The sequence below is a fragment of the Mizuhopecten yessoensis genome, unplaced genomic scaffold (genome assembly GCF_002113885.1).
Source record: "Mizuhopecten yessoensis strain PY_sf001 unplaced genomic scaffold, ASM211388v2 scaffold6719, whole genome shotgun sequence".
NCBI lineage: Eukaryota > Metazoa > Mollusca > Bivalvia > Pectinida > Pectinidae > Mizuhopecten > Mizuhopecten yessoensis.
The window spans coordinates 555,608-571,488 of record NW_018406690.1 but is presented as its reverse complement, the minus strand read 5'-3'; the positions used below and the strand labels follow the sequence as shown (position 1 = coordinate 571,488).

Here is a 15,881-nt window from a genome sequence, read left to right as displayed (position 1 = left end):
CCCCCCCACCACCACCACCACCACCACCTCCACGAACGACTGACACACGTTTCCCCCACTCTGGGGGGACAAACGGTCGTTACTGTTTTTGACTCGTACCCTTAATAGTATTTTGTATTATGCTTCCGAGATCTGGGGTTTTCACAAATCACCCGATGTAGAAAAAGTACATCTCAATTTTTGTATGAAGTTGTTAGGGGAAGGTAAAAACACTTGTAATGATTTGGTTTATTGTGAGCGGGGTAGAATTCCTCAAATAATACAAAGAATTTTAGGGATTTTTAGATACTGGCTTAAGGAGAAACAGAGTGACAATTGTATATTAAAGTCATGTTATGATGAATGAGTTAATGTAAATGATGTCTGGATAGTTCATATTAAGCATGAGTTGTCTAGTATTGGTTTGGAATAAACGTTCGAAGACAATTTATCTGTTAATGTTGCTTTTAAGATTATAGAACAAAGAATTTTAGATAATTGTAGACAGAAGATGATAGCAAATTTATCAAGGTCATCTAAAGGTTATTTATACCAGCACCTCGTTGATAATGTTTGTCTTCAATTGTATGTAAATCTATAGAACCTAAGTTCAAACGCCTTATTAAATGTTTTACATTGTCGTCTCATAATTTAAATATTGACGTAGGTAGACGGATCAACGTTGTTCGATAGAACAGATCATGTACTCGCTGTGCTTCTGGTGATATAGAAGATGAATTTCACTTCATCCTAAAATGTCCATTATATCAAGACCTGAGATATAAATATATCCAGCGATTCTATGACGGAAGTCCTAATGTTTTTAAGTTAACGAAGTTATTGAGTACTAATAATGTAAAAGAATTATGCAATCTAGGAAAGTATTTATATTGTGCGTCGAGAAAACGTAGAGAAATCAATGTCTGATATGGAAAACTACTTGTGTGCTTGGTAAGGTCACTCTCCACTTTATCAATTTAAAGTTGTATAAAAATCTCTTGTACATGTACTATGTGATGTAATTGTTTGATATTCAACCTATGAGTCGGATGGCTCTTGGTAATATAGAAACTGAACTGAAACTGAAACCTACATGAACCTAGAGAAAAAGTTACCAACGCGGCATCAATTTATGAAGCGAAACCAGGGAAACGTCATAAATTTATGAAGCGAAACCAGGAAAGCGTGTCATCAATTTATGAAGCGAAACCAGGGAAATGTCATTAATTTATGAAGCGAAACCAGGGAAGCGTCATCAATTTTGTCACACTTTTCATATGCTTCTGATGGTGCGGACATTTGATTCACGCTACTTATTTTACGTGAGAGAAAATCAATTTCACGCTGACAGAAAATCTCAATCATCGTGATTAGATTGTTGAAGTTTACCTCTCGGCAAAGCTTCATGCTAACTTAATAAAGCATACAATGGGTCTGGGACTGCTTTGTTTACATTACATAGAACCCGTGCAGGTTCTGAGAAGTAATAGGCCTGCTGTGTCCCACTACATAGCCGTAAGAGGCGACTAATGTGCCCCCTCCCCCTGTATAGAATCGGAGGTGGCTACTTTCTTGTCTTCTGTATACCGTCAGTGTGCCCCAAACGGGACATTTTTCAATCAAATATTGGTGTATTCTATATCATTGTATCAATTCAAAAACTGATTGTTAATTTTTCGTTAATAGATACCATTCACTGTTGGTGTTTTTTTAATTACAAGTTGATATTTCCGGTACGGGGTTGTATAAATAGAACGCGAAATACTAATAGGGTCATGTGTAACTGTATCCTGAAAGGGTCATTTTTTGGCAAGTTTTGGGGGATACACGATCACCATAAACAGAAAAATTGCAAATAGTTCAAATATTTTAGAGTCAAAGGAGAATTTGGTAAACTTTCTTCTCCAAACAAGCATTATAGTTAAAAAAAAATAAGCTTCTGGAAATGATATCCAAATAGATAACGTCACATGACATGTACATTAAGAAAAGTGTGTTAACTTTAAACTGTCCGAATGACCGTAATAAACAGCCAGTAAAGCCGACATACAGTTATGGACATACAGAATCGGTGTTGTTTTTTCTATGTCCCCTTCGTTAAGGACATTGGAGAGACCAAAATCGATCTGCTGCCCCTATTGTAACACTCTAAAACTTTTTTCGTTTTCTAGACATCCTGTCTTCCTCCTTTTCGTCCTATACTTTTCTTTCCAGAATTTGACCCAATCGGGAACCGTCGGCACTTTCCGTAAACGTGTACGGAAAGTGCCGACGGTTCCCGATCGCAGATGACCCTGGCTGTTGTGAGGACGTTAAACCACAAACAAACACATCACATAGAAGTGATTGATTCTTTTAAGCTTTCCCATTAGGCAGAGAAAGCAACACTTCCGATGAGGAAAAAATGATGTGTCTGTCTTACATTTAGGTATTGTCATGGACATTTCACAGTCATACCAATTGTATGACGTTACGTCAACATTAGCAGATCATGAAAGATAACGCATTAGATTTACAGTAAAAAACAATTTAACCACTTAATTTAAGGTTTGAGACAAATAAACATTCGCTACTTTTGGAGCGAGACAGAAACCATCCTTTATCCTGTTATTTAATCTGTTTATTTCCTTTCATAGAAGAATAATTAATTTCCAAATATATAAAATTCTAAAAGCACTGCTATTGTGTAAACATATACATAACGATAAAAATTGTCATTGATTTATATAGCCCACACGTGTCATTCTGTTGATTAATTCGATTATGAAGAAAATTGGGAAGAAACTGAGCATTCCCTATCTTGATTGTAGGAAATAGAAATATGCATCCTTGGAGGAGATATTTGATAGTCTTAACCGCAGCTGAAGCCGCCTCGGGTTAAAAAGAAGAAATTACAACGAACTTCATGTATATTCTTTAACGTTCAGTATATTAACCATGTAAAATAAACCAGACTCTCCCAACCCCATATATCCCTCTTTTAGAACGTCTGCCCATAACTACCATATCATAACAATGCCCCTAATGGTGTTTTCTATCCCCTGCATGGCCGAGACATGCCAGAGTCTGTAAAATGGTAGTTTCTACTCCTGCTTAACGCTCAGCAATTTAGGAGTGGGACGCCTGGTTCACCCGTTGTCAGTATAATGTGACCGGGTGGGGTGTCCTGCTTGGTGTCTTCGGCAGTATGTTTCAGTAAGGTAGCACTATTAAGTCGGCAATCAGAAGGAAACAAACACTTACATATCGCAGCCTCCTAAAACACTTAAATGACCATAGCCGTTGATAGGACGTTAAACAATACTAAACCAAACCAAACCAAAACAATCATCTTCAATTTCATTTTTATTTCGTTCACATCTTCGTTCACAAATAAGATTTTGACGGTAAAGAAATCTTACAGTTGTTGATTGTCTCAAGACTGGTCAGTGTGCTCTTTTATACATTGGTTTTTATAGTTTTAAAACCCAGTAGTTTGCATTTTTCTCTCAATAACATGACGACAGATGCTATAAATAAAACCTAAGTTATCTAACTTTTTTGCACATAGTATGATATTTTAAATTATATTTTATGTTCAATCGTAGCAGACTAAGTTTTGCTAGACATGTTACACATGATTAAAATGGATCAGAATGTATGTAAATGAACCATAATTTACATAGATTTATATTTATATATTACCGTACTGACATCTATTTATTGAATGTTTGGCCATTGTATCCTTCAATTAGGGCGGGATATTTAACGTCACTGTATGTATAAAAACAGTAGCTAGCTTACCGTTTATTTGTTGTCGTCAGAAGGAACTATCATTTTGTTTTTGCAATGAATAAATAAAACTGATGACATCAGAACTTCCAATTTCAAACTCTAAATATTTCATTAGCGAAAAGCGAATTAGAGGTACATAATAGCGGTACCCGAAATGATGATCGTTATAAAAGGCATGCTAGTGAAAGGTTACTTTATATTTGGGAATTAAATCATATTTTCTTTAAAATGAAACTTAGTTTTTGAAAACTAGTCGTGAGTACAGTGTTCTGACATTGCAAGGGAAATAACTCTAACGAAAATCAAAAGTATACGATTTGTAATTCGGTTTGATTTTAAGAAACCAGAGCAAACCAAGAACGAAAATGTATATAGATTTATTTGGTAAAAAACTATTGTTCAACAAAGTACTAACAAAGAATAATTTAATCTTTAAATAAAAAATTGAACTTTAACAAATCACAAGAGTCATAAACAATTTCTTTGATATACTAGAGTCCCATATCACAATCAACGACGCGACACAAGCATCGTTATCCATGTGTCCCGTACACCAAGCCTCATGTGACATGTACACCGCGACTCACGTGCCCCGCAACATGGCCAACATGTCCCGTGCAAAATGTCTGAAGTTACTTGACGCCTGAGATTTTATTGCATCCGTTTCACATCAGAAAGATGTGACAGATTTTATTGCACAAATTGTATATTATCTATTCAGTAATAATAAAGTCACATGCATCTTTTAGAAGCATTTCCTGTGGACAATGGAGGGGCCAGACTCGTCGTATTCCTGTTTGCTGATCCACATCTGTTGGAAGGTGGACAGAGAAGCCAAGATGGAGCCACCGATCCAGACGGAGTATTTCCTCTCTGGTGGAGCAATGACCTTGATTTTCATGGTGCTGGGAGCCAAAGAGGTGATTTCCTTCTGCATACGGTCAGCGATACCAGGGTACATGGTGGTACCACCGGACATAACGATGTTCGCGTACAGATCTTTCCTGATGTCTACATCACACTTCATGATGCTGTTGTATGTGGTCTCGTGAATTCCTGAGCATTCCATTCCCAAGAATGATGGCTGGAACAGAGCCTCGGGGCACCTGAACCTCTCGTTGCCAATGGTGATGACCTGGCCGTCGGGAAGTTCGTAGCTCTTCTCCAGAGATGAGGAGGAAGCTGCTGTGGACATTTCCTGTTCAAAGTCAAGGGCAACATAAGCCAACTTCTCCTTAATGTCTCTGACGATTTCTCTCTCGGCGGTGGTTGTGAATGAGTAACCACGCTCTGTGAGAATTTTCATGAGGTAGTCTGTAAGATCACGTCCGGCAAGATCCAATCTCATAATGGCGTGGGGAAGCGCATAACCTTCGTAGATTGGGACTGTGTGGGACACACCATCCCCAGAATCCAACACAATACCGGTAGTACGACCTGAGGCGTACAGGGACAACACAGCCTGGATGGCTACATACATGGCGGGGGAGTTGAAGGTCTCGAACATGATCTGTGTCATCTTTTCCCTGTTGGCTTTGGGGTTGAGGGGGGCCTCTGTCAGGAGGACAGGGTGTTCCTCTGGAGCCACACGGAGCTCGTTGTAGAAGGTGTGATGCCAGATCTTCTCCATGTCGTCCCAGTTTGTGACGATTCCGTGTTCGATAGGGTACTTGAGGGTAAGGATACCTCTCTTGCTCTGGGCCTCATCACCGACATAGCTGTCCTTCTGTCCCATACCAACCATCACTCCCTGAAATGATACAGTAAAATACATTAACACCACACTCAAAATAATAATCATGTCGTAATTCGTTATTGTACAATGTATTATTTGTTCATGGTATACAATTTAGACCAAGTTTACATGTATACAATCACACGTATACATATATGTAACATGTTTATACGTATACACTGTATAACGTATAATGTATATACTATAAAGGTTCAAACGTATACAATGTAGACCATGTTTACACTATACAATGTATAACAGGTTCAAATGCATTTACAACACCGTCCTTACGTTTACAATATACATGATTTACAAGTAATACCCTGTATTAGCATGTTCATATGTACAGTGTACACAAAGTATTGGATAGTTATATTGGTACAATGCTTTACATATTCATACAAAGTGTATAAGAAATTCATCAAACACATATTAGTTTATTATTAGTATTCTAACAATGACAATCGGCAGGATGATGATGATGATAGATCTACAAATATTGGCTAGAAATACGGGAGTGATCGGTATTGGAATACTGACAAAATAGAAATAGATCACCGGTGATTTCGGGAGGGGGATAGGTCGGGGAGGGGGATAGGTCGGGGAGGGGGAGCGGAGCTACATTTAATTCCTCATACATGCGGCATGCTTTCTTTTGGACAGGTACAGCTTTAAATGTCATTGACCGAATATTCCATAATTTTATATTAATCAATAATAATANTCGGGGAGAAGGAGCGGAGCTACATTTAATTCCTCATACATGCGGCATGCTTTCTTTTGGACAGGTACAGCTTTAAATGTCATTGACCGAATATTCCATAATTTTATATTAATCAATAATAATATATGTCGTGGGATCACAGGGTTAATATTCCTTCACACAACAGTTAGACAATTTTCAAGAAGAAAAAATGGCTGTTCAGGATAGCTAAATTTCCAATAAATAAAGTGTACATTCGGTAGCACAGTTTAGAGTTTCAAAAAAATAAAGGTTACTTTGACCGAACTACACTTGCACTAAGTCCAGATGAGAACATTTAATACAGTGCTATAAAAAGAGTCATCTCCTGTCTTTATAGATCATTTTTAGTTAGACACAGCTTGTAGGGATCTGCAATATTGCTTTTAAATAGTGACTTTTGTAACTGTTAAAATATTAACGAATTTTATTTAGTTAGTCATTTTTTTTCAAGATCGATCTCCAGTAGACGCCTCTCAAATGTCAAAGTCTGCCTGTAGCATTATAGTACAATGTCATGTGACTGGTACATGTAGGGGTAGGCGTATACCACTTGTATAGCCTATGGGGTGTATGTGTAATACACTTGTACATCTAGAAATCCGAACTAGTATCGTGTAACAGCATCTGATACAATTAACATCAGCTGACAGCATGTCAGCACACGTGAACTTACGCCTCCCCTGCCGATAACGTATCGCGATCCGCAGTGTGGTGGGCGTCTACTCATGTGACGGGAGATAACTCTAATTCAAAATGTAACCAAGGTATAGAAATGGGGGCGTGGACCAGTCTTTTAAAGAAATTAATTTAACTTGATTTTAACGTGATCAAAGCTACAATAATGCACATGACTAGTTAAAATAGACATGAAGTTGTCACACCTTAAGTTTGCCTTTCATATTGTAGTTAAAAGATACAAAGATAATATAAAGTTGTGGGGAAACATGTGACAAATAATCATAAAGTTGTTCAATGATAATAAAGCTAACCTGATGTCTTGGCCTTCCGACAATGGAGGGGAATACAGCACGTGGAGCATCATCACCGGCAAATCCAGCCTTACACATTCCGGACCCATTGTCCACAACTAAAGCGACAACATCATCATCAGCCATGTTTGTTGTTTAGCTTGTGTGTAGGTATAATAATAGGATGTTACTTCTCCGCGGTCTAGGACACTAGTGAACGAACAGGTTCCCGAGAGCTTTATTTTATGCTGCTCGGCGAGATTTTCCGCGAATACTGTGCTGATTAGATGAAACATTGCCTTATTTGGAAATACCTGATGTCCATATTTGGTGTTCAGTACACTACGACGGTGTATGCACAGGGAAACGCGTTTTGTTATCTACACAGCACCAACACCTATCGATGATAACCTACTATTACAAGCTTATATCAGGTCGTGCAGGGTACAGAATCAGTACATTACGGCGCCCTCAGTGACTTACATAGGTCACACCAACTTTATCAGTCGATTGAACGAATGTTGATGCAGTAATACTGGACCATACGAACCAACGTTTATAGTCGAAGAAAGTGAAACTAATTGAAAGAACAAACCAAATATGTATGATTTGACATGTTAATACATTTTTCGCGGTAGATTCCTATTGAGTTGTTTGATTATTTCGCCAAGCACATTTCAGTTTATAAATAATACCAGTGGTCGCTATCTGTTTTTAGTTTTCGTTGCAGTCCATTCTAAGTAGCGGGTTCCAACTTACCTTACAGTTCTATTATCTTTTACACGGCTAGACTGCAGATTTTTTTCTGATGATTGTTTTGCTCTTTGAAAAGTTTATGGACAACTTGGGTCAGCATTGCAGTGCCAATCTATCAAGTAAACGACTAACGAACATTTTTCTTTTTGCATTCTTCTCTTGACAAAGGAAACAGACGTTTTCGAAATCTCGTTAAATAAGTTTTCAATTCCTGTTGGTGTTCAAAACAAACTTAGCCTTTAACTAAAGAACATTGTATATATGTTCAGCTAAAAAATGAATGAATTTCAAAATGGAGATTTTCAGTATTTCTGTAATTTTTCCATATTTCTAAAAGCCCTTTAACTCGATCAGGTCTAAATAACATCTAATTGCTGCAGAAGTATTGACATTTTACAACTTTAGTGTGTTATGTCTCATTGCAATTAAAAATAAATCAGATAAAAATGCGTATGTGATATTTTCATAGAATATTATATGAAACATCCGCAATATGATAGGTTTTCAAGTGTACTTCACACACACATTTAAATATATATTTCTGAGAATTAAGAGATATACATTTTTTGAACGTCACGTTTACTTGTTATCAGTACTGATGCAGTTTCCGTAATACAAATTGTGTGACTAACTTAATAACAAATAAATTCGTTTTCCATTTTTAAATGAGAAAAGTTTTGAAAAGGAAAACGATGTTTCTTTAATTTATTATTAAAAAATACTGAAAAATCCTGGTCCTTTCCCCAAACAGTGAATATTTTATTGATAAAAGAATGTGTTGTATCTCTATACATATCTGAGTATAGATTTGAAGTAAAACTTCGTTATACTGCCAACATTTGTACTGAGAAATTTTGACGTTATAAAGGGGTTCAGCGATAAATTGAGGAAAATTTATAAAGGAATTCTTCGGAAACAAATTAAAAGGGACACTAAAATATGTTAGTGGTAATTAAACGAGGGGCATTATATCGAGGTTTTAACAGTATGTCATTATATCATTACTAAAGGGTTGATATATTGGATACGATAAACGGTTTATAATCAGTGTCAATTGATTGTTACACGGTACGGTCAATGATTTTGGCTTTCAATAGCGTCAAATAACACTACACGAGGCTAGTAATTTTATGTATGTCTAAGTTATTCCTGGTCTGGTTGTTTGATCAGGCGAATGTGCTATTACTCTGATGTAAACGATAACGTAGATAACACATAGCCAAAACTGTTCATCATTCTAATAACACTTTGTTAATCATCAGGTGAAAAAGTCCGTACCTGGACAAGTGAAAATGATACCATATTATCCCTGTTTTGATCGTGAACGTGCTGATAGCGTGAGGCCAGAACACGCCGTTTCATTGTCTAATCAGATACAGGAACAGGTACATGCTATCACACAGAGCCCACTCAATGTCCGTCTGTTATCGCAAATATTTCCCGGTCAGATAAGTATATCTCATCCACACATGCTTGCCATGTATACCGAATATGGCATCCTGCTTACAAACAATGTAATAATAACTCAATATGAGTAAAAATACGTTATTTGTCATTTGTGAACTTGTGCATCAGTACAAAATTAATAACAAACAAAACCATGTTTAAAATCATCACTGTCAATGATGTAAGAACTTTTAAAACAATATACATCCGTAACGATGCCACATCACTAGCCACTATGACACGTCTATAACTATTCCACATCAGTAACAACCATGACACGTCTATAACCATGCCACATCAGTAACCACCATGACACGTCTATAACCATGCCACATCAGTAACCACCATGACACGTCTATAACCATGCCACATCAGTAACCACCATGACACGTCTATAACCATGCCACATCAGTAACCACCATGACACGTCTATAACCATGCCACATCAGTAACCACCATGACACGTCTATAACCATGCCACATCAGTAACCACCATGACACGTCTATAACCATGCCACATCAGTAACCACCATGACACGTCTATAACCATGCCACATCAGTAACCACCATGACACGTCTATAACCATGCCACATCAGTAACCACCATGACACGTCTATAACCATGCCACATCAGTAACCACCATGACACGTCTATAACCATGCCACATCAGTAACCACCATGACACGCCTATATCCATGCCACATCATTAATCACCACGCCACGACTTTAACCATACCACATCAGTAATAACCATGTCACGCATATAACCATGCCACATCAGTAACAACCACATCTCGCCTAAGACCATGCCATATCAGTAACAACCACGTCACGCCTGTAACCATACCACATCTGTAACAACCACATCTCGCCTGTAACCATACCACATCAGTAACCACCATGACACGCCTGTAACCATACCACATCACTTACCATCACGTCACGCCTATAGCCATACCACATCATGATCAGTAACAACCATGTCACGCCTATAACCATGCCACATCACTAACCACCATGTCACGCCTATAACCATACCACATCAGTAATAACCATGTCACGCCTATGTCCATGCCACATCAGTAACAACCATGTCACGCATATAACCATGCCACATCAGTAACAACCATGTCACACCTATAGACATGCCACATCAGTAACAACCATGTCACACCTATAGACATGCCTCATCAGTAACAACCATGTCACGCCTATAACCATACCACATCACTTACCATCACGTCACGCCTGTAGCCACACCACATCATTAACCCTTCCACATTAGTAGCCACGCCGACATCAGTAACCATACCAAATCATTAACCATATGACATCAGTAACAATATCTTATCTGTAATCATCCCACATTAGTTACTATGCCTCATCAGTAACCATGCCACATCTGTATTCATGCCGTATCAGTAACCATATTTCATCAGTAACCATGCTTCATCAGTAACCATGCTAAATCAGTAATCATGCGACATCACTAACCATGCCACATAAGCAACCATGCCACATCAGTTACCATGCCACATTAGTAACCATACCACATCAGTAACCATGCCACATCAGAAACAACCATGTCACGCCTATAACCATACCACATCACTTACCATCACGTCACGCCTATAGCCATACCACATCATTAACCCTACCACATCAGTAGCCACGCCGACATCAGTAACCATACCAAATCATTAACCATCTGACATCAATAACAATAACTTATCTATAATCATGCCACATTAGTTACTATGCCTCATCAGTAACCATGCCACATCTGTATTCATGCCGTATCAGTAACCATATTTCATCAGTAACCATGCTTCATCAGTAACCATGCTAAATCAGTAATCATGCGACATCACTAACCATGCCACATAAGCAACCATGCCACATCAGTTACCATGCCACATTAGTAACCATGCCACATCAGTAACCATGCCACATCAGAAACAATGCCATATCAATAGCCATACCGTATCATTAACCATACCACATCACTAACCATGACAAATCAGTTACCATGCCGACATCAGTAACCATACCACATCATTAGCCATGCCAAATCAGTAACCATGCCACGTCATCAACCATACCACATCAGTTACCATGCCACATCAATAACCATACCATATGAGTAATCATGCCGACATCAGTAACCATACCACATCACTAACCATGACAAATCAGTTACCATGCCGACATCAGTAACCATACCACATCATTAGCCATGCCAAATCAGTAACCATGCCGACATCAATAACCATATCACATCATTTACAATGCCACATCAGAAACCATACCATATCAGTCACCATGCCGACATCAGTAACCATGCCACATCAGCTACCATGCCAAATCAGTAACCATGCCAACATCAGTAACCTCACAACATTATTTACCTTGCCACATCAGTATCCATGAAACATCAGTAACCACACCAAATCAGTAACCATGTCACATCAGTAACCATGCTTCATTAGTTACCATGCCATACCAGTAACCATGCCACATCAGAAACAATGCCACATCAGTAGCCATACCATATCATTAACCATACCACATCAGTTTCAATATCACATCAGTAATTATGCCACATCATTACCATACCACATCATTAACCATGCCAAATCAGTAACCATGCCGATGTCAATAACCATACCACATCATTTACAATGCCACATCAGAAACTATGCAAAATCAGTAACCATGACGACCCCAGTAAACATACCACATCATTAACCATCCCAAATCAGTAACCATGCCGACATCCATAACCATACCACATAATTTACCTTGCCACATCAGTAACCATGCCGTGTCAATAGCCATACCGCATTATTTACCTTGCCACGTCAGTAACCATGCAAAATCAGTAACCATACCACATCATTAACCATGCCTCATCAGTTACAATGCCATTATCAATATCAATACCACATCATTTACAATGCCACATCAGAAACCATGCAATATCAGTAACCATGCCGACACCAGTAACCATACCACATCATTAACCATCCCAAATCAGTAACCATGCCGACATCAATAACCATACTACATTATTTACCTTGCCACATCAGTAACTATGCAAAATCAGTAACCATGCCGACATCAGTAACCATACCACATCATTAACCATGCCAAATAAGTAAACATGCCGATATCAATAACAATACCACATAATTTACAATGCCACATCAGAAACCATGACACAACAGTTACCATGCCGACATCAGTATTCATGCCGACATCTGTAACAATATTTCATCTGTAACCATGTCACATTAGTAACCATGTCACATTAGTAACAAGCGACATGAGTAGTCATTCCATATCAGTCACCATGCCGACATCAGTAACCTTGCCACATCAGTTACTATACCATATCATTAACCATGCTTCATCAGTAACCATATTTGATAAGTAACAATGCCGCATCAGTAACCATATTTCATCAGTAACCATGCCACATTAGTAGCTATGCCACATCAGTATCCATACCAACATCAGTAACCATACCACATCAGTAACCATATCACATCAGTAACCATACCATATCAGTATCCATAATACATCATTAACCATATCACATAATTAACCATGCCACATCAGTAACCATACCACATCATTTACCATGCCACATCAATAACCATGCCAAATCAGTAACTATGCCGACATCAGTAACCATACCACATCATGAACCATACAACGTTTGTAAACATGCCACATATGTAACCATACAACGTTTGCAAACATGCCACATATGTAACCATGCCGACATCTGTAACCTTTCTGACATCAGTAATAAGATTAATTCAGTAACCATGCTACATCAATAACGATGCTTTATCAGTAACCATATTTGATCAGTAACCATACCACATCAGTAAGCATACCACATCAGTAACCATACCACATCAGTAAGCATACAACATCAGTAACCATACCACATCAGTAACCATATCACATCAGTAACCATACCATATCAGTAACCATACCACATCAGTACGCATGCCACATCAGTTACCATGTCACATCAGTTACCATGTCACATCAGTTACCATGTCACATCAGTTACCATGTCACATCAGTTACCATGTCACATCAGTAAGCATCCCACATCAGTAACCATACCCCATCAGTAACCATACCACATCAGTACGCATACCACATCAGTTAGCATGTCACATCAGTAAGCATACCACCTCAGTAACCATACCAAATCAGTAACCATACCACATCAGTACGCATACCACATCAGTTACCATGTCACATCAGTAAGCATACCACATCAGTAACCATACCAAATCAGTAACCATCCCACATCAGTAAGCATACCACATCAGTAACCATACCACATCAGTACGCATACCACATCAGTTACCATGTCACATCAGTTACCATGTCACATCAGTAACCATGCCGAGATCAATAACCATGCCACATCATTTACAATGTCATCTCAGTTACCATGTCAAATCAGTTACCATATCACATCAGTTACAATATTTCATCTGTAACCATGTCACATTAGTAACCAAGCCACATCAGTAAACATACCATATCAGTAATCATGCCGACATCTGTAATAATATTTCATATGCTACCATGTCACATTATTAACCATGCCACATCAGTAACTAAGCCACATTAGTAACCATTCCAAATCAGTAACAATGCCGACATCTGTAACCATGGCGACATCAGTAACCTTGCCGACATCATTAACCATGCCACATCAGTAACCATGCCACATCGGTAACAATGTCACATAAGTAACCAAGCCACATCAGAAAACATACCATATCAGTAACCATACCAAAACTGTAACCATGCCGACATCAATTTTCCATGCCGACATCAGTAACCATGGCGACATCAGTAACCAAGCCACCTCAGTAACATTGCCGACATCAGTAACCATGCCACATCAGTAACCATGCCACATAAGTAACAATGTCACATCAGTAACCAAGCCACATCAGTAAACATACCACATCAGTAACCATGCCGACATCAGTAACCATGCCGACATCGGTAAACATACCACATCAGTAACCATTCCGACATCAGTAACCTTGCCGACATCATTAACCATGCAGATATATGTAACCATGCCACATCAGTAACCATGCCACATCTTTAGCCATGCCGGCATCAGTAACCATGCCGACATTTGTAGCCATGCCACATCATGCATGATCAGTAACCATACCCAATCAGTTACCATGGCATATCAGTAACCATTTGTCATCAGTAACCATGCCACATTAGCAATCATGCAAACAAATTTCGATGGCTGAAAAGGGAGTCTAAACACACACGCACCCCCCCCCCCCCCCCCCCCCCCCCCCCCCTCCTATCTCACGCGTATAGTGTGTGGAAATGGTCATTTACTCCATAAGGGAAATCTGGTGTTATCACACGGTGTTGAACTTGGTATTGTGGCCTTTATCACTATAATACATGTGTACCAGGAGAGTAATAAAAGAACTTATAAAATATCTAGTTATACAATATGAAATATGTTAAACACGGGTAAGTGCACGGAGGGTAACGTGATGCCACGATACAACCATAATGCATGTGTTTGTTCGAACGGTGCCGGTGTTCTATTTATATACGACCATGTGTTTACATTTAGTATATGGATCATCACAATGTTGGTATGTATCAAGTGTAAGTCACCGAATCGAGTGTTACCACATGTAATACTCCCATGTTTCTACTTTTAGCCGAATACTCCACTTCGAGATAGCCGAGATTGAGGTTGTTATTAAAATCTAAACAATGAATGAGTTGATGCACAGTGATATACTTCGTGATATAAGAGGTACTTCAGTTTACGAGAACGGCGTTTACAGTTTTTACATCTCGAATAATATGTTAAAAATAAAATAAATTTCTTCAAAATTTCACCGACGAGGATGGGATTCGAACCCACGCGGGGAGACCCCAATGGATTAGCAGTCCATCGCCTTAACCACTCGGCCACCTCGTCTTGGTTACGTTATGAAATACACAAGAAAATTTACATTGTATAACATGCCTAAGCAGGCTCTACCAAGGTACAGTACCTACTGGCCAAATATGATCTACGTATTTCATTTTTAAGGTTAAGTCGTTTATAGAAAAAATTGACAGGCGGACGACCGGCGGATGCACCATATCATAAACCTACAGACACTAAATAGCTACAAATAAACTGAACACGTATCGTTTACTTATCAATCAATCAATACGTCGTGTATGTTGTCCTTGAAAAACCCTCTGGATCCGCCACTGGATTATAAGGTGCACGTGGCGTTAACAACAATGTGAAAATGCAAAGCAGCCTGACCAGGATTCGAACCACGGAACTCCTATATATATTTTATACTATCGCCCTAGCCGCCTGATCATGAGCTACCGGTCGCTTATATTTAACGATACTACACTGGCTCATACCCTCAAGTTATATATATAAAA

At 38.6% G+C, this 15,881-nt stretch overlaps 1 protein-coding gene and 1 non-coding gene across 2 annotated transcripts; both read right to left on the bottom strand.

The window, feature by feature from the left end:
• Nucleotides 1–3,306: 3,306 nt before the first annotated feature.
• On the bottom strand, nt 3,307–7,429 carry LOC110452508 (actin-3-like). Its single transcript, XM_021501079.1, has 2 exons — nt 7,223–7,429; nt 3,307–5,503 (listed from the first exon to the last, which is right to left on the bottom strand). Exons 1-2 carry the CDS (start codon nt 7,346–7,348, stop codon nt 4,499–4,501), a joined length of 1,131 nt encoding a protein of 376 aa, XP_021356754.1. The 5' UTR covers nt 7,349–7,429; the 3' UTR covers nt 3,307–4,498.
• A 7,903-nt stretch (nt 7,430–15,332) lies between these two features.
• Nucleotides 15,333–15,414, bottom strand: Trnas-gcu. Its single transcript has one exon. It is a non-coding gene; the product is annotated as a tRNA-Ser (tRNA).
• Nucleotides 15,415–15,881: the final 467 nt, after the last annotated feature.

Coding starts and splice junctions, on each gene's coding strand:
- LOC110452508 (XM_021501079.1), bottom strand. CDS start 7,348: ATGGCTGATGATGATGTTGTCGCTTTAGTTGTGGACAATGGGTCCGGA. Junction 5,504..7,222: donor TCGGAAGGCCAAGACATCAG/GTTAGCTTTATT, acceptor GTATCATTTCAG/GGAGTGATGGTTGGTATGGG.